General features: G+C 31.9%; 2 protein-coding genes across 5 annotated transcripts in view; one reads left to right on the top strand and one right to left on the bottom strand.

Moving 5' to 3' along the window:
- Window positions 1–4,927: 4,927 nt before the first annotated feature.
- On the top strand, window positions 4,928–17,397 carry LOC107450247 (dipeptidyl peptidase 1). Its single transcript, XM_043049894.3, is given in 7 exon segments — window positions 4,928–5,225; window positions 7,357–7,657; window positions 9,881–10,039; window positions 12,137–12,255; window positions 14,145–14,276; window positions 15,220–15,388; window positions 16,909–17,397. Coding segments are annotated over 7 exon segments (1,368 nt in total). The 5' UTR covers window positions 4,928–5,062; the 3' UTR covers window positions 17,234–17,397.
- A 2,632-nt stretch (window positions 17,398–20,029) lies between these two features.
- The window catches only part of LOC107450223 (6-phosphofructo-2-kinase/fructose-2,6-bisphosphatase), a 50,243-nt gene continuing 49,199 nt past the window's right edge, over window positions 20,030–21,073 (bottom strand). For all 4 annotated transcript variants that reach the window (XM_043049892.3, XM_071181398.2, XM_043049890.3 and 1 more), the window contains exon 14: window positions 20,030–20,500. In XM_043049892.3, the coding sequence (XP_042905826.1) occupies window positions 20,441–20,500 (60 nt within the window). In that variant the 3' untranslated portion in view covers window positions 20,030–20,440. The remainder of the gene's footprint in view (window positions 20,501–21,073) is intronic.

The raw sequence follows: 21,073 nt of genomic DNA, 5'->3' as shown, positions 1-21,073 counted from the left end.
GAAAGAAGAGTTGCTAATTGATTTAGTCACGTGAGGTAAATGCTCACATTCACATAATTCAAAACACCCAATAGGCGAATACAATTTAGATCTTCCCAAACTTTTTGAAACCCTTATTTTTATTCGTTCTTACTCACGCCAAACATTTAATGACCGTGAATCAAGATACTATCTATAGAGTAAAATAACTTCCCATAGTATCAATTGAGTCACACCGTAATCGAAAAACAAGTCATATGACATGATTCTCAATCAAAATATCTTCAGTTAACATGCGCATGAAATTAAATAAGAAAATTTAACATTAAAAGAGGTACTTCTAATTTCTTCTTTTATAATTGTTATAATATTAGGAATTCTGCCTTCAACTATTAGCGTTCACCAACCCCTGCGATAGCTTAGTAAAAAAATTTATTTTTTGACAATAAACTTATTGTTACATTAAAATAAAATTTGTTTATCGAGAGGTCATAGCAGTGTTTTCAAAGTGGTCCATCTGGACCCCCAGGGGTCCATGGTACAACTCAGGGGGTCCATGAAAAATAAAAACTGATTTAGGGGTCCCTGAACAACGTCAGGGGGTCCGCGTGAGGTTTAATATAAAATAATAAAATTGTGATTGGTTTTTATTATTATAGAAATTAAGATAAATAAAATAGTAGCGATTTTTACGTCCTAAGCAAACTATAAATAAAGGAGGGTGCTTATAATTATTAACAGTGGTTTGCTAAAAATTAAGCAGTTGATTTGCGAATTTTCTTATATCTTTTGTTCCCTTTTTAAGAGATATGAATGAGTCGAAGAAAAGACGCCGAAAATACAGTGTCAAATATTTGAAGTATGTCTTTATTTCTTTACCAGGAAATAGTACATTGCCTATGTGTCTTCTATATGATAAAACTATAACAAGTGATTCAATGAAACATTCCAAAGCTTAACGAACAATTGATAAAAATCCATAGTGACAAAAAAGATAAAGATTTAACTATTTTTCAAACAGTCAAAGAAAAATATCTGAAAACACCGTCGCTGCAACAACTTATAGGGACAACATCTAAGCGAGGTAACGATGGATTGCATGTTTCGATATATTACATGATTGCAAAGTCCGGAAAGCCTCACACTATTGAAGTCCTTATCTTACTAGCTATAAGTGATGTAATACTTACCGGGTTGCACAAACCAGATTTTAACATTGTAAAAAGAATTCCACGGAGTAATAATAATGTACAAAGAAGGATTGACAAAATATCTCAGTGCGTAGAAAATTCTTTATGTGAGTACTTAAAAATCTCTGAATTTTCTATACAGCTTGACGAGTCCACTTATCCAGGAAACGAATCTTTTACTTTTAGCTTATGTACGATTTGTAAAAGAATAAAAATTTTACCAAGAATTGTTATTTGCTAAATGTTTAGAAAGCAATACGAAAGATCAAACGCTATTGACTGAATTAAAAGCTATACCCTTGACTAATATCATTTCTGTAGCTACTGACGGTGCTCCGGCAATGGTAGGAAGATACCGAGGTTTTCCACCCATAATAAATATCCATTAAAGTCCTATTTCTTTCTTGCAATGATATAGTAATTGCTATATGAAAGGAATGATAGATAATATATTAAGAGCCATTATTTTAAATTTCAGACTATGTGTGATAGTTGCATTTTTTGATTGGATTGATTATTATTATTTTTTTATGTTAAGGTTGGTTATGAAAAATGAGTATCATGCAACTTTGAACCCCTAAAAAAATTTTCCTCCATTGAAAAAAATATCAATTTTCAAGGTCATTTCTTTAAAAGTGAAATATAAGCATGTCTTAAGGGGTTTATCAGCAGAAAGCAATAGCATACCAAACTTCTGTTTTTCTTTATCATTAGTATATCGCTGCCTAGTTATAGACATGCACTCGTTTTGATACAGCATTGTTGCTTTTCAGAGTTATGCTCTGTCAAAGTTAGTGAAAAATTCGGTTTTGGGCTTTTTTTCTGCCTTGAAAATCTAGGTAAAACAGCAACACCTAATAATTTCTTAACTGAATATTAAAGTTCTCCAATAGGACAAGTTCTGTGATCCGGCACTTTCCTGAGTTATCGATGCTTTGAGTAGACATAGCCAATCAAACTTTGAAAAAAAGTGCAAAATCTGCAATTTCTTATTTAACTTTAAAAAAAACGTATCGTTGATCAAAAAAACTAACTACACCATCTAGTAGATAAATGTATCTGTCAACAAAAAGAAAATCAATGGGATCTCACCTCATTTTCAAGAAAAAAATTACCAAAGTTGTAAATAAATGCTACGTTAAAAATCCCGTCCCATCCCCTTTCTTAGACAAAGATTGTTGTTCTCGGCCATTTAGGCAGAGAAGGTGCGATTGTTCTTATTTTCCAGGGGAGCAATCTACGGCCAAGAATTCGACTTCCGCCGCACTCGTACGTCACACCCGTTTATAGGGCGGACCCATTCATTCACCCACAGATCGTAATTTTGACCTGAACCAGCGAAACATCAATCTCCAATTCAGTACCCCCAGAGGTTTAATTAGTTATGGAAACATGGAGGACTTTGCGACCCGGCAGATTTAACGTGCATCAGTCACCTTTTACTACACAGAAAAAAATTAATTAAAAAAAATTATAAATGTCTTACCATGTATGTGTTTCGAAATTTTGATACCCATCCTTTGACTTAATATTATTATAAGAGTTCTAGTTTAAACCTGAGAATTATTTTAAAAAAATCATTAAAGTGTCTGAGAAACGGCGACCTAAAACGCAGCTATTAATAATAATTCGAAAATAAAGGACAGCAAAGCCTATAACCGAAATAGACAATAGTATACATTAAATGTAGCCAAACAGAATTTTTCGATCAGCCTCATTTCATATTTGCATCATCATCCATTTTAGCGACATCTATGCTGCTTAGATTGAGTAACAAGGACAAAATAAAAATTTAAAAAAATTTTAATTTATAAATATTTTTAGAAATTTTGACATTTATCCTCTGATTTGACATTAATATCAAAGTTCTCCTTTTGAACCAAAAAATTATATGAAATCATTAAAATGTCCGGGTAGTGACAGCCTAAAGTGCAGCTATTAATTATAATTAGAAAACAGAAAGCAATTTTTATAAAAGAGCACTCCTGATATCATTGTTTTTAGCGACGCCAGCGCTAACCGTAAAGAGTGACAAAGACAAATTCTTTTTTAAATATTTTAAAAATATATTTATTATATGTATAAGGCCGGGATAGCCTGGTCGGTAGGGAGCTGGACCCATGTCTGAGAGTTTGTGGGTTTGAAACCCGCCGGCCGAAGACTCCCCGTGTAGTAAAGTGACTGATGCACGTTAAATCTGTCGAGTCGCAAAAGTCCTCCATGTTCCCATAACAAATCAATACCTCTGGGGGTACTGGATTCTAGATCGATCACTCTCTGATTCAGGTCACAATTACGATCTGTGGATGAATAAATGGATGCATGAATGGGTCCGCCCTATAAACGGGTGCGACGTATGGTGTGGCAGAAGTCGAATTCTTGGCCATAGATGGCGCCAATGGAAAACAAGGACAATTGCACCCCCTCTGCCTAAACAGGCATACGTCAACATCATATGTATAGGTTTTTAGAAATTTTGACACCTATACTTTGACTTGAAATTTATTTCAAAGTTCACCTTTGAACCAAAAAATTATAAAAAAAAATCATTAAAGTGTCCTCCAAACGCTCCTTCGAATGCAACTTCTAATAATATGTATTTATAACCGTAGTTGAACAGCCAACCCAATTTGAGTTGACGACTACCGCAGTTCAACTACGTAGCCTTGTAATTTTGAAACCAATCCAGAAGACAAGGGAACTTCTTGAAGAGAAATTTACCTTCGTTTTTTAACTCTCCTCACATCTTATTTTCACCATCATCGAATTTAGCGACACCTGTGCTAACTATATAGAGTTGCAAAAACAAAATAACATTTTTTTTAAACTGTTTTATAAGTATTTTTTAGCATATGTTTTTATTTAAAGAACTTTTGACACCCCTTTGACTTGATATTAGTATCAAAGTTTTCTTTTGAATCCAAAATTTATAAAAAATTCATAAAGTGTCCGGTAAATGACCCTTTAATAATACGGTTTTAATAACAATTGAAAAACAAAGGAGAGCAATACCTATTAAAGAAATGGAAAATAGTATTCATTAAATAAACACAGAATTTCTTAAATCGCTTTATGTCAGATTTGCCTCATTTTCAATTTAAGCGACATCTGAGCTGTTAGCACGATATCGATAAGGACAAAATAAAATATTTCTTAGCATATAGCTTTTAAGAATTTCGACATCTATCATTTGACTTGATATTAAGTTTGTTCTTCATCATTTTATATCATGAAAGCTAATCTGAAAATAATTGAGCTACCAGTTTTTACATTTTCTAATGAAAGATCTTAATCGTATTCAACCCCAATTGTTACGATAGCAAACGTGTTAATTTGATTTTTTGTCTCTAAAAACATATTTCTATCTTAGAAAAAAAAAACTTCCGACTTTATTTGCGTCTATTGAACCCAATTAATCAACTTTTTAAAATTTTTAAAGCCGGTTAGAATCTTGATTTAAATTTTGACTCAAAAAATACAGTGGAACTTAAATTTTAAAAAAATAAGAAAACTGCCTGACTACAAATTTGTTAACAACTTTGTAATCATTCTCAAATAAAGGATTGATAAGAATGAAGTCATACGACGACATTTCGAATGCATTGTGTTTCATTATTTCATTCTAAAAACAAAGTTCAAACCTTTTTTGCAAAAATAAATTTCGAAAAACAAGTACTTTATGCTCTCGAGTATTTTATCGCAATTAAAAAGTATAAACAATCACATATAAACAAGAAATGATTCTTATCAGTCAGATTTCACGAGCAAATGGAGTTTTGATTAGATAGGAGTTGAAAATAATGAGGACTATGACTTAACGAACTAAAGGAAAAATGTAAAAAAATTTTTGTCAGAACTTTCATGGAAGTGGATCAATTAAAATTCTTATTAAAATGACTTCGAATACTTTTTGTCTAGTTTTTTCGCTGATTTTCATTTTTAGTTATGTAAATTGTGATACTCCCGCTAATTGTACTTATGAAGATATTAGAGGAAAATGGATATTTTTGGAAGGAAAAAGGGAATCAAATTCTAGTATTGACTGTTCTGCAAATGGTAAGAATTAGAATATTATTTAAGATGCATGATGGGTAACATGTTCACATATATGTATGTAATGTAAGAAATAATTAAATATCACAATTCATTTAATATCATTATTATTCATAATAGTGATGTTTAATAAATATTCATAAAGTATTAAACATCATTATCTGGAAATATGTCATTTCTAAAAATATTTTTTAATTATGAACTAGAATTATTTTAAATTTTTTTTTATTAAATGTAATTAACTCCTGACATATTATGGTATCATGAGAGGAAATGTTATTAAACACTAATAAATATTACGTATGTATGGTAGTATGAAGATACTTGTTGTAAAAAGTTAAATCTATCTCATTTAATATTTAGATGTCCTAAAAAGATGAGGGGTTCCCTTCCTAATACGAAACAAAATCTAAAGCAAAAATGAATTTAATAATTTCTTGTTATTATTGAATAAATACGACACGAATACAAATTCCGCGTGATGCTGTTAATTCTTTGATACAGAATTTTTAGAGAACATATATTTCACTCATTTATATTATTTTGTTTATATTTAGGTAAAAATAAAGTATAAAATATTGTATTTAGCATTTAAAAATTTATGGTTATGAAATATAGCATGAAACACCGGTGTCTCTTTCGGTGCTAAAGATAAAATGTTCCAAACACCGCTCAATTCCAAATAATATTTTTTCAAGTTTGCACTTAAATGCAGTTATTTTGATCTAAAACAACCAATCATTCATTATTGAAATTTTCTTAATTTGCAAAATCATTTATTATATTCCATAAACCAAAATGCAACAGATAAATATAATTTTTTACTCAAAAATCAAAATCTTTATTTTTAAAAAAATAGGGGCGGTGGCAAAGAAGCGTCCAAGGCAAACTGTTCGCTTGTCGCCCCTGCAAAGAGGAGTGTATTCCCCGAAAGTAAAAAATTCTGTGGTTAAAAAATATATTCTGACTAACAAAATATTCTTAAATTTTTCTGAAGTGCAGAGTGAATTTAAATTTTAATGATCTGAAACTTCATTATTAAATTTGTTTAAATATCATATTTTATATAAACTGAAATATTTTTATATCAAGTATTTATCTGTTAAAAGAAATAATTTCATGATAAAAACATAAAAGTAGATTTTAGTGTTCTTAGTCGTCCAAATGGTTGGCTCCTTTGTCTAGATGCTTGGGTCGTTGTCCCACACATGCCACTGAATATTTCTGTTTAGATCCTGAATGAGGTATCAATTTCATTTTTATTACAAGTTATTAATACTTTAGTTATTTTGTAACGAATTATAAAGCTTTTCAAGTCTAGTACAAATCACGAAGAGAGTTTTACTCTAAATAACGAATGATCCCTTACAGAAATTTAAGGTATTTTTGAGGCTTGTTTGATGTAGTTTTGAGATGTAAGGGTTAATTTGAGGCTCATTCAAATTTGATTTCAAAAAAGTGATTTTAAAAGATCAACCTTCAAAGGTGTATAATCATGGTGTATGAAGCTCCTTTATTCACACTGGAGGGGTTGTTTTGAGGTTGATGGAAATCTACGTTAGAGCAACCAACTTAAGGAGGTTGTTTTTAAGGTGTACCGATTTTTTTTTCTACACTTCAAGCAAATCTGTATATTTGAGGTGTGAAAATAATTTCACCCGATATAAACTAAAATTATTATATGTTATAAATGAGGTTTATTTTTTGAGGCGATATGAGGTTGAAATCGAGGTTTATTAATGAGGTAATTTTTAGTGCAAAACATAACCTCATTTTCCACCTCAGGTGCATTTTTTTATGTCTGTCAACCTCAAGAGCACCTTATTTTTTTGTAAGGGAGTATGGTGCTTTGATATAATAACTGACAACAAAATAAACTATTACAATAAAATTAACTATTCACTCATTAAATATTGTGTTATGGCACACTGTATGTTTACAAATCTAAACCTAGTCAAATGAAATTGGAAGAAGTACCATACTGATTACTCTAAATATAATTATAATGTATGTGAAATTATAGTTTCAGAATTTTTTTTTTACTTTGTTTTAATGTTATTGATGATATTTCTGTCGTTTTAAGAGATTCATGTTTTCGATTTACTTAAGTTGATGATAACTGTTACTTTTCCAGGCACTTTCGAGGTAGAGCACACGTTACACATAAATCTTCTCTTTCCAAACGTAGCTGTTGATAGTTTTGGAAACAAAGGATTTTGGACAATTGTCTACAATCAAGGGTTTGAAGTGGTAATCAACTATCGCAAATATTTTGCTTTTTCTTCGTATAAAAGTTTTCCTAATGGCACAGCTACTAGTTTATGTGATCGCACTCTGCCAGGTTGGAGTCATGATGTGCTTGGAAAGAATTGGGCATGCTACAAAGGATTCAAACTTCAGAAACTTGATCATACAACAGAACATCAAGAGAGGAAGTAAGAAAATAATATCTTCGATCAGAATAGTCTTATAAGAGTTTAATTTTAAGTTGATCCATTAATCGAATAGTAAAGAATTAAAACTTCACCCGAAACTTCTATAGATATGTCTAAACTGACGTCACTTTTGACTCACCTGTCCACTGGCTTTCAATCAAGGACTAATCAGTTACAGATAGAAACCAATATAGGAATACGTTTCTTTAGAATGAGATTACGAATCATCCGATAGCAGTAAAATTACTACGGTTGAAATAAAATTTTTTTAATTTTTGTTTTATTAAAAAATAGTTGAAAAAATTTTGAATCGTAAGGTATGCAATTTTTTTACAGTATGTAAAATTTTAAAGTATTACATGGTAAAATACAAAATTTGCGCGAAATCGGCTGAATTGTTCCTGGGAAATTGAATTTTAGGGAAATCGTATATTTATTCAGTGGATTTCGCCTAAATTTCGTAATTTGCCATTTAAAATTACATACGTTAAAATAACGTAAAAATTGCATACCTTAAAGAAAAATATTTATTAAAACTTATTTTTAACATGGAATTATCTTTCGATAAATGAATTTTATAACTGTGCGCAAAATTTTTTCGTTACGCTTAAAAAGTTCTCGTGATATGGCGAATTACGCAATAAGTAAAATTAACATTAAGGGTTTGAAACTTTGGATCGCAACCCTGACCAAACTTTGGGGACAATATTTCCCAGATAGGGGCTATCCCCTATATTTTCGGGTTCATAAATTCGAATCCGTTGACAATGACAATGCTGGTTAAACTGGTTTCATACACAAAGATAAAAGAGAGCAATAAAATAAAATTTCAATTAAAATAAAAATCAATTGAATCTTAAATCATCATTGTTATTTATATCTATCTAACGGGTAGCTGATAGACGATATAATGTACATAATTTGACCATAAAAGCATCATATTTCCACTTTTTTCATATTTAATTTTATAATTCCAAAAATACCCAGACATTATAAAATGGCCGTGTAGTATGGTTTTCTCCAAAATTTTTGAAGCTTGGAGATACAGTAGGCTCGAATCCCGGTTTGAATCGGGATTTTTCTTTGTGCTGATAACTCAATACCACCCTGAATAACTTTTGATTTAATCATCGGATCTTCACGTTCTAGAAATCAATCTTAATGGTTCGAGAAGGGTGGCTATAAATATGCTAATTAATTTGTGTAGACGATTTTTAAAATTATGAATTCAGACACAAAAGCGCTGTTGTTGTTGTTTCTATTCCCAGATACACCAACTGCTACACCGTCTGTATAAAACCAAAAATCTCCAGAAAGTCTAAAAACAAGTACGGATCCCTTAAAATCTCAGGAACAGTAAAATCTAAGGATTTGAGAATATGGTTTGGGGAGGCCTGTTTATGTTCAGCTAAAGTAAGCACTGAGCAGGCAATCTGGGCTAAGTCAGACTTTTGCGACTGATGCCTTAGGCTCTCAAATCAATTGAAACTGCTTTCTTCCCACTACCAGGAAACCAACTCTGAACACAAAAACATGTTTTATTTGAAAAAACATGCTTTTTCCCCCTGCGGATTCTAATTTCTAACTCCAAAAATGCAGGGGATAGCTGCAATCTGGGAAATATGGTTTCAATAGTTTGGTTAAGAGAGAGGTTCATTTATTTTTTTAATTTATTTAACGCGCACTGTATATACAGTTCTCCCTCTTGATAAGAATTTGCATATACTTATGTTACCTCCATGTTCCCATAACAAATCATACCTCTGAGGGTACTGATTCAGGAGTTTCCTAGTGTTCTGGGTTGGTTCAAATTTACAAGGCTACGGAGTTGAAAATTAGTAGTCGTAATCCCGAAATTGGTTCGACTGTTAAACGACGGTTATAAAATAAAATAAAATACATTATTTAGGAGCTGTGATGGCTCAGAGGATAGAGCATTCGCCTTCGAATGACGTGACCCGGGTTCGAATCCCAGCGACAGTTGATCAATACGAATTCCGCATCCAGCTTGTACCGAAAACAGTGCTGACGTAAAATATCCTTAGTGGTAGATGGATCATGGGTTATCGCCAACAGAAATAATAACTTAAATAAGTAAATAAAATCCGTTAATTCTTTGTATTATATTAAATCCAAATAACAATTATAATTTTCTTACTAAAACATATCTTCATTACTTTTAACATAAAGCAGTAACACTATTATTACAACTATTTATTTCAGTAACTTTCAGCAATTTCCTCGTCTATTTGATGAGAGTATGGTCCAAGATATAAATAAAGCTTAAAAATCGTGGACAGCTGTAAAATATCCAGAACTGCATGAAATGTCTCTCACTGAAATAATTAAGAAAGCTGGCGGCTTGAGATCTAGGATAAATAGGTAATTATTTTTTTATTTCTTATTTTGGAAAACACCAACAACAAGCCACATTTATGATGTTTATATGATCACGAAAAAATTAGAAACTGATATTAATAATATGTAATAATATACTTAATATAATGATATGTAATAATAATAAATTGAATTTACATTCATTTGACATAAATGGATTGTAATTATACGCACGAATTAAAGATATGCCTGTAATAAAATTTAAAATGTAAAAGAAGCATCCATACAATATTTCTCTTTTTTTTTCTAAAACAAAATTCATTGTTTTTGGAGCCGTTCATAAATGATTTCGTGTTCTTTCTTCCTTTTTTTTTTTTTTTTTTTTTTTTACAAAATTTTTGAACCCCTCCTTTCCTTCGTCACAGATCACTTTACCTTTATCCACCCCTGTCACATGCCCCGCTTCACTACATATGTAATAAAGTGGGACCACGACAAGCTACATGATACCATACACAACTGGTTCAGAAACAAAATACACGTTATAGATAATATTTCAAATTTTATTTTTGAATTTAAATTATGTATTATAGTGACATCTGTAAAAAAGACATTACCTGACATTTTATTTATAAAGGCTAGATTTGTACTTATTTTAATAAAAAATATGAAAAAAATATATATATAAAAGTATTTATTTTGTTAATTTTAAATATTTTATTTGTAACCAAAATTAGTGATATAAATGTTCTTAGCAACTCTCCCACCCCTTGGGGGCCGTCCAAATATATTTTACAAGCACCGGACAGGGGGAGGGAATTTATGATTTGCTTATTTTGCTAACAAAGGATTAGGAGAGCTTTGTGCAATGCTTACGTAAGACATTGAAATCTCCTTATTTACTTATTTTGCTATCAAAAGATTAGGAGAGGTTTGAGAAATGCTTACGTAAGACATTGAAATCTCCTTATTTTGCTTACAAAGGATTAGAAGAGGTTTGAGAAATGCTTACGTAAGACATTGAAATCTCCTTATTTACTTATTTTGCTATCAAAGGATTAGGAGAGGTTTGAGAAATGCTTACGTAAGACATTGAAATCTCCTTATTTTGCTTACAAAGGATTAGAAGAGGTTTGAGAAATGTAAGACATTGAAATACCCTTATTTACTTATTTTGCTATCAAAGGATTAGGAGAGGTTTGAGAAATGCTTACGTAAGACATTGAAATCTCCTTATTTTGCTTACAAAGGATTAGAAGAGGTTTGAGAAATGTAAGACATTGAAATACCCTTATTTACTTATTTTGCTATCAAAGGATTAGGAGAGGTTTGAGAAATGCTTACGTAAGACATTGAAATCTCCTTATTTTGCTTACAAAGGATTAGAAGAGGTTTGAGAAATGTAAGACATTGAAATACCCTTATTTACTTATTTTGCTAACAAAGGATTAGGAGAGGTTTGAGAAATGCTTACGTAAGACATTGAAATCTCCTTATTTTGCCCCCTTATTTACTTATTTTGCTAACAAAGGATTAGAAGAGGTTTGAGAAATGCTTACGTAAGACAATAAAATCTTCCTATTTTCAATTTTTTTTAATGCAAATAAAAAGTAGTAAATAAAAAGACAATTAAAAGATTTTCAAATTTCGAATTGAATTTGAAAAAAGAAAGAGATGGACAAAAATTTTTCAATGAGTTTGAGAGGTCAAGTGAAAACAGAAAGAAAACACGATTTCTAAAGAATATCAGGCTTAAAATTTTGTAAAATGAATGCAAATGTAAATTTTATTATACGCAAATTTAAATTTTTTATTTTATCATATTACGCAATTATATTACGCAATTTTAATTTTTTATTATATTACGAAAATTTAAATTCTTTATTTTTTGTATCCTTAAACTAGATTGCTATGATAAAAATCAAAGGGAAAAACAAAGAGGGTGTACTGCGATTTTCTAACGTAAGCATGGAGGCGGTTTTTGAATAGCTTATTTTCGTTGATAAGGGGACGGACTCTTTTGCGTATTTTTAAAAATATAAATAACTCACTAAATTAAGTTAGAATTTTATTCGCGTTCTTTAAATGAAGCAAAAAAAAAAATTAGCCTTTAATGTTTATTTATTTATTTATTATTTGTAGAGTTCCTCCAACAACACGAGTTCATCATAACCTTAAAAAATTGTCTTCTCTGCTTCCAGACGAATTTGATTGGCGAAATGTGAATGGAATTAATTACGTATCCCCCATTCGAAACCAAGGTAAGATAACACTGGCCTATAAAATGTATGGTTTAAAATACCCTGCGGAATTTATAGGGTTCTTTAAATAAATTTTAAGACGGATAATGCATGATTGAGCAGAAAACATTAAATTCTCATATACCCTAGCGATTAATATTATTTGATGCCTAGTGACAAAATTTGAGCGAAACTGCTTAATTAGTTCTTGAGATAAAGTTTAAAAAATTAAGGCACCCTAACAGCAGGAGGTAAGACAGGAAGACAATTTTGGCGTCACTAGAGAGGTTTTTTAAAATACCAAACAAATCTTTCTCACTTTTTTTTCTTCTTTCTTCTCCAAGATATGTGTAAGCCAGAGGCTCAACTGCATCCTTGAGTGAAATCAATCAATCAATTGACGTAATTTCTTAGTTGTGAATGATAACTAGTTATTTGCATTATCCCTATTGGACGATACGTATTTCCATCCCAATAGAAACGTATTCCTATTGGTTGCTATTTAACTGATTGATCATTGAACGATTTCCAGTGGACAGAACCCCTGCTACGCCTACGACAAATTTACTTATTTCCCTTTTATTTTGAACAATTATTTTGATTTAAAATACATATCTAGAATTGAATGCTTTTACTTACAGATCGTAGTCTGGATTGGGTGTTTTTGAAAGATCCAAGAGAAAAAAGTGAAATGAAATGCAAAATTCTTGCCGTCCTTGATAACATTAACATTGATTTCAGTAGTAATTTTTTAAGAGGGGAAATAAGAAGGCATTGTAGATGTATATTGAGAAAAGGGTTATTCTTAAGAAGTGTTTTACAGGATACTTAAAAATAGCACAAGACTTTCTCTTTCGTTATGCGAAAGATAACTTGGTCGGTGGTCGCCCACACATAACTTTATAAGTTTGTTTTTACTTTTTCCGTATTGATATCATAAAGGAATAAAAATATCTTCGAATTTGGCCTTTTTCGTAGGATATTGCTCACTCCAACAGTAGAAAAATTTATTTCCCTAAAAATACAAATTGTCACACTAGCGGAAGGATAATTTATGACCGTCGTTGAACAGCCGACCCAATTTTGAGTTTACGACTAATAATATTCAACCCCTTAGCCTTGTAATTTTGAACCAATCCAGAAGACAAGGAAACTTCTGGATCAGTACCCTCAGAGGTATGGTTTGATATGAACATATGGAGGACTTTGTGACTCGACAGATTTAACGTGCGAAAGTCACCATTTACTACACGGCCGGCGGGGATCGAACCCACGACCTCCTGGACATGGGCCCAGTGCCCTACCAGCCAGGCTATCCCGGCCATAGCGAAAAAATAGCAATTTTCAGATCGTTATAAATACGGACATTTTGTATCTTTAATATTAGCATTTTGATAATAGTGATTTTATAACCGTTGTTGAACAGCCCATCAAATTTTCATTTACGACTACATGTTCAACTCCGTATCCTTGTAATTTTTTAACCCAATCTAGAAGACAAGGGAATTCCTGGATCAAGTATTGGGACTAATTTGCGTCCGTGGAGGACTTTTTGATGGAACTAACCCGCATTTGCGTTACATGGATTGGGAAACCACGAAAACCTCCCACGGTTAGCCTGACGGCAAGGGGACTTTAAACCAGGATCCGCCTACTATTGAAGATATTTTACGTCAGCACTGTGGTCGGTGCAAGCCGGCTGCGGAATTCGAATCAACCAGCCATTGACGGGATTCGAACCCGGTTGGGAGGCGAGCGCTCTATCCTCTGAGTCACCACGGCTCTTTGATTGTTATTTTGGAATTTTATATATATATAATGGACTTCTCACATAGTGCTGTACTTGTTATATAGAATTTTTACTGTATTTTCTGTTTTAAATATTTGCTGAAACATAAAATATATTTTAGGAAGTTGTGGAAGCTGTTATGCTTTTTCTTCGTTGGCTATGCTTGAATCTCGATTACGCATCATGACAAACAATTCTCTTCAAGTGCAATTTTCTCCTCAGGATATTGTCAGTTGTTCGGTATATTCTCAAGGTAAGTCTTCTTTAGATTTTTAAAATTTACAGCTTGCTTCAGAAGTATATTTTGAACGCAGTAAGGGGATACAAAAATCGATCGTTTCCAAAACGAAGAAAAAAATAGAAAAAACTCACGCATTCGTTATTTTTTTTTTTACATAAATAATTCAAAAGATGTGTATTCAGTATTACAAAAACTCGGTGGAAAAAGCTAACAGTTGCTATCGCGATAAGTTTGCACTAGTTTTGATAAAATTTTACTAACCATTTCTTTAAATTTTAATCTTATACTGTATGATTTTTAAATAAAAATATTTCAAAAGTTACCCGCATTCCACATGCACTGTGTTCAGCAAAAGAGAAACAAAAACAAATTATGCGAAAAATGTATGCTTATATTATGGTTCTCATATAAATATTTGAAGAAAGCACGCACTCACAGGAACACCATCGATTTCTGTCGAATCACTAGTGAGGAAACAGGGGTGTATGATTCGTCTGAAATTAAGCTCTTGTTTTCATTTTTAAAATTTATTTACAAGCCTTGATAAACATGCATTTTTTACTCAATTTTTAGCAAGAATTCTAAAATTATACTTCAAGGGCAGTCATTTCAAAATACCCTGCTTGTCAAAAACTACTACCACGAATTCTGTTTTGTTTTTATAAGTAGATAATATGTTATCGAATTCTCTATAATGTAGTGTAAGTATGAGTTTAATATCTCTATTTTGGAATAGTTCACAAGCTTTTACATTCCGTAACCCATGATCCGTTACCAGTGAGGGTATTTCACGCCAGCACTATGCTCGGTGCAAGCCGGATTTAGAATTCGTATAGACCAGCCATTGCTGAGATTCGAACCCGGTCCGCCTCATTGCAAGGCGAACGCTCTAACCCGTGAGCCATCACGGCTCTAAAAGATGGATGTCCGGTTTAAATTTTATCTGTTCGAACAGGATGTGAAGGTGGCTTTCCATATGCTATAGCAGGAAAATACGCCCAAGATTTTGGAGTTTTACCTGAAGAATGCTTTCCATATGAAGGACAAGATAGTGGTTGCAATGAAAAGAAATGCAAACGATACTATGTTGCAGATTATAAATATGTTGGAGGATTTTTTGGAGGGTAAGTTTAAAATTTAACACACAACTTCTTTTATAATTTTCTAGATTCATGCGTAAGGTTATGTGTCAGTAAGCGTCTCGATATTGCATTTTTTAAAGAAAATCATAGCTATAGAGTGTATTATTAGTAATTCATTTTCTCTGCTAGGGTGTGTAAACGCAATAATATTTTGTCGCGATTAAAAACCTTTCCAGTGTAAATTAGTTAAAGGTCATTTACGATAGAGCAAAGTGGGAATTTTCTATTATTAGCTACCATTTTTATTTAAAAAAAATTGCTTGTAATAATTTCAAAACGACCTATACCTATAAAAATAAAAGGTGTTTGTGTGTGTCTCAATTATAATTCCAGAACAGTTTGCGCTGTCCTGGAATCTGGGTCAGCGGGTGCAAGGGACCATTTTAATCCAGAGCCTAAAAGTCGTTCAAAATTTTTTGCCGATCTATTCGGGAGGGACGTTTGAAAAATGAATATTTTTCATTCTCATTGTTATAAGTTAAACTATGGACCATTCTGTTTTTCCAAATATTTAAGAGATATCATCAGTGATGTCTGCTAGCTTAAAGCTCTATTTAATCAAAATTAATATTTATTTTGCGTTCCTTGCCATATGATTTTTTTTTTTTTTTTGTACTATATGTCAGGCAAGTTCAAGGATCAATGTGGATTCATATTGAGAGTGCTAAATCTCCGGTTTAGTATTTTCCAGCTATCTGGAACTATATGTTTGTATTGTTTATAGACACGCTTTTGAAATTCGTTTCCACAAAACCAAATTTAAAATGAACAGTTATTGAAATAAATAAAAAAAGTAGTTATGAACAAAAAAATAAAATTAATAAAGAAAAGATACTTATTCGTTATTAGACCGTAAGAAATCGTCATACAATTATTACCGCAAATAATATTTAATTAATTTTGGTAATAGAGGTACTACTGTTGTTATAGTTTTTATGGACGGTTCTGAAAAGGATAAGTTCAGAGAAAATTGCTCAATTGTATGAAATTTAATTTATTATGAGTTGACATCGAGCAATAGCATCTTACCAAACGATACTGAATACAGATAATTTTCACTTTGATGGGGCTTTAAATTGCTTTATTTTTTGCACAGCGAAGTCGAATCAGTACGTTTAATTAGATTTTAACAAATCTTTATAGTGATTTTATAGTTAAATAAACTTTTTGCAGCCGCAGATCTTTACTAATGTGAATTTTTCCCTCAAAAAATATATAATTTAATCCAAGCAAAAAGTGGCTATTAAAAAAATATGACCTATCGATATCGATCACCGACCTATTAGGTTTGAGGCAAAAGTGACTACTTACTAGAGTCTACCGGCCTTTGGCTACTAAGTGAAAATTTAGTAGCCGAAAGCCATCTAGATGGAATTCTATAACGAGATGGATGGCTGGTCTAGATGGAATTCTATAAACTAATAACGTCAAGTCACTTGGTCAGGTATTTATGCCTCTTATCTTAAACAAATGTTTTCTAATTGTAAATATACACTCTATAGGTGCAACGAAGAGTTGATGAGATTGGAAATCGTAAAGAATGGTCCTCTGACAGTTGCTTTCCAAGTTTATCCAGATTTCATGCTTTATCAAAGTGGAATTTACCACCACACAGGAGTGGGTGCGAAATTCAATCCATTCCACGAAGTAAACCACGGAGTCTTGATTACTGGTTACGGGGTGGATGAGAAAACTGGAGAAAAGTTCTGGATCGTGAAAAACAGCTGGGGAACAGGTTGGGGCGAGCAAGGATATTTCAGGATCCGAAGAAGCACCAATGAATGCAACATTGAAAGTATGGCTGTCTCTGCTATTCCTATACCTTGATTCTTGACGAAATTTCATGATCGCATAGTCGAGAATTTATTTATGCACTTTTAACTGAACACTATGATAATTTTTTAAATATACCTGGCAAAATTTTATACTTAACTGTTACTTATAACTTCTAAGAAGCAGTTTATGGAAAATAAAATTTAACTCAATTTTTATACACACATTTTTTTGATTACATATTACATAAGTGGTATCCCAACATCTGAGTCGCGAAACTCTCCATGGATTAAATGGTACCCGGCCACCCATTTAACTTTAAATAATTTCCATTTTATATACTGTGGTGTATTTGTCTCGGATTTGTGGTTAACCGTGAGTCACCTAAAGCCACACCAATAGCGTGCGTTCCACAGTGGACTGACTGATCGTAAGACACGGTTCCTGGTAGAACACAAAATTTGAGCATCACAGGCTGCGGTCAGTGTGCGAGTGGGTGACCACTCACATCAGGCTACGAAGAAACAGAGGGTGTGCAGTATTGGTCCTCGTTAAACTGTTCTACCGTTAAGTCCTTGACTTCACCTACTGGACTACTAAAGCGGGGGAGTCACCCCCTTCGCAGAGGATCAAAATTATGATAGCATGTCTTCGGATCATCCTCAGTGACGTTTCCTAGACGTTCACCAATAGCCCATTATGCAGCTTTAGTGTGACATAAACTACAACACCGATACGGGCCTTTTATTTAAAAGGAATTTTCAAACACAATTAAATTAAAAGAATCTAAAACTTCTTTCTTCCACCCCTCCTTCTCAGCGGGCCGTGGGAAAATTATCAAATGCTGATTGGTCCGCGGCTATAAAAAGGTTGGGGAGCACTGATATACCTAGCACAGAACAAGGAACTTAAAATTTATAAGCACTTGTGTTACAAAAACTCAATTTTTTTTTTATTCAAAATTTTAAGTTAACAGGAAGAAAAAAACAGATTGAAAAATTAATTGCACTCAATATTCAAAAGTGAGAAGCAAACATTTAAATTGGTCCCATCTATGTTTGATGAGTTACTCGTTACCTTATCAATAGAGTCCTTTCTTTTGCCAGGAGCAACAGAATAAAAAAATGTTCCATCTCATTAGCCAAAAATATTAAGAGTTTTGGGGGTTTGAAAAGTAGTTTAGACTATTCTCTGTTACAGGGTTTCTTTAAATTTGAGGTGTGGAACCCCCTAAGCATTGCGAAAATCCGATACACATCTGAGTGAATCAGTTTCTTCACTTTTATCGTAATATACAATTTCAGAAGTCATTTATTTAAATTTTTAAGACGGAACAATGTGAAAAAAAAAAGATGCAAGAATCAAACTTAAAAATATAATACAAAATTAAAAAAGTAACACAAAAATAAAAACATAATACAAAAAAAAAAAATTCAATTACTTGGATAAATTCAAACATTAACTACAGTATAAATGTGTGTCAATCTAATTCTATTTTTTAAATTTATTTTATCAAATCTCGGCGAAACAGTAGGACATCGCAGGACTAAGCACTTCAATATTCTTTAGCTTTGACCGACCATTTTAAATTAAACATTTCGCCGATATGAGCTTGAATTTTCGACAAATGAATGGTGGATATAAAACAAATCAAGGATCGAGTATTAAAGATTGCATTTAATAAATCACCAACTCACAAGTGTGAATATTTTGTTTTTAATGCCCCCCCCCTAAATATGGATATAATTTAATAGCCGGTTAGAATAGATTTATCGACCTAAAAATTTATATAGATCGGCTTTGAAGCAAATTAGACAAAATTATTTGTTGTAGTTCATTTACGTCGCACTAGAACTGCACAATGGGCTATTGGCGACGGCTTGGGAAGCATCCCCGAGGATGATCTGAAGACATGCCATCACAATTTTGATCCTCTGAAGAGGGGATGGCACCCCCGTTTCGGTAGCCCGACGACCTGCACGCGAAGTGAGGTAGAACAGTTTAACGAGGACCAATACCGCCCACCCTCGGTCCCTACGCAGACTGATCCAAGTGGTCACCCACCCGCAGACAGTGATGCTTGACTTCGGTGACCTGCTGGGAACGAACCGTGTCTTAACGATCAGTCCACTGCGGGACGGACAAAATTAGATATAGGACATTTAAATTTTTAGAAGTTAAAAAATAAGGGGCACTAGTAGGAATATAAACTAAAAGCAAAGTAAAACAAGTCCAATTCAAGAAAAAAATATATAATTTAGAAAATAGTAACAAAATTTATTAACTATTTAGGCGGAAAACTGTAAAAACGAAGCCACCATTTTGCAGCGAATCTTTCAATTGAAATGAAAAGTACAATTAGTAACTTTAGATTCGACGAGCATTTTTTAAGAAATAATTAAAATAAAAAATGTTTCTCAATATCCAAGTCCGATTTTTATAACAATAATACATCATGTAAATCATCTAGTCTTTGATAAATAATTATCTTACATTTGCACACAGTAGATTAGAGGACTATTTTAACAGATTTATCAAAAATATCGTAAACAGCGACTCTTTAATGTTAAACTTGCCTTAAATCTATTAATTCTATTTTGTAACATTTTTGCATTAAAAATAAATGTCGTAGTTTGCTAGTATGTATCAAAGGGATCGGGTATACGGCTGGATTTAAGTTGAGAACGGCACAAAATAGTACTATTAATTTAAAATTTAATAGCTAAATTATCCTTTAAAAAAAATCTGATATAAAAAGTTGGACTTACTAGTTACACATTATTGGCCTTAGTAAATTGAAAAATAAACGGAACTAAAATGTCTCTTTATAATATTAAAAACAAACATAAATAGAAAAAAGTGAATTTTATTAGTCATTTTTCAAGTCACATAGAGAAATTAAAAATTGTACAAAAAATTTGAGCACATATACAGTTTACATTTCTAAAACATACATAGCATTATAAAGATATATGGCAACAAAATACTTTGAAAAATCATATAAAATAGGTTAAAATCACGTAATTGCAAATAACACTATTAAAATATATATGGCAGTTAAAAATGCATTAAGTTATTCAACAACAGCAATAAATTATTGCACTTTATACCTAACAGTAATTATTTACAAATAAATAAAATACTATGATTTATAACTTGTTTCTAAAAATGGCAAGTAAGTTTTCTATGCCTGTTGCCAATTATTCAATTTAGGAATGATAAAACTCGATTTAGGAAGATAGCTAATCATCATTAAGACCATCATGAGTGTTCAGGTACAGTTTTCAAAGCATCTTCATCGGACCGTTCTATGTCACAGTTCTGAAATAAATATAAAATTACAATAAAATACATGGCAACACATAACAACATTCGTAAGTATGTTTACATTAACAAAACTAAACTAAAGTAATAAATATGAATAATGACCACATTTCTTTAAATTTTTAATTGGAAAAATTCGCCTTACGGTAAATTTTGCTTGTATCAATTATGAAACAATTCTAATTTGTATTGACATCACGAGCCTCGGTTGGAATTTGAGCGACCTAGCTAATCGGGAACTGGTCGAAATTCGAATAGACATTCCATTCAACAATAATATGGAGTTTATAGCGGTCAGAAAACGATTGTAACTTGTACTGTCGTCCCGATTCAGAACTCCAGTAAAAATTTTATAACTGAAAAAATTAAGAGTTATAACGATTGAAGAATAAGTATCCATTATGAAATTAGTTGAACTAAAGTTTATTACCTGCTTAACAGGTTAAATGTTTTCGCATTTTTTGTCGCATTATTGCAAAACTATACACACTTAAAACAAAAGAAAAATAGTATAAATTTTATAATTTAATATAATTTTTATAATTTAAAAACTTTTTTTATTAAAAAGTA

The sequence above is a fragment of the Parasteatoda tepidariorum genome, chromosome 8 (assembly GCF_982258835.1).
Source record: "Parasteatoda tepidariorum strain Cologne lab strain chromosome 8, Ptep-v5.0, whole genome shotgun sequence".
NCBI classification, from domain to species: domain Eukaryota; kingdom Metazoa; phylum Arthropoda; class Arachnida; order Araneae; family Theridiidae; genus Parasteatoda; species Parasteatoda tepidariorum.
The sequence above is the reverse complement of the archived record's forward strand: the minus strand, read 5'-3'. Positions and strand labels throughout refer to the sequence as shown.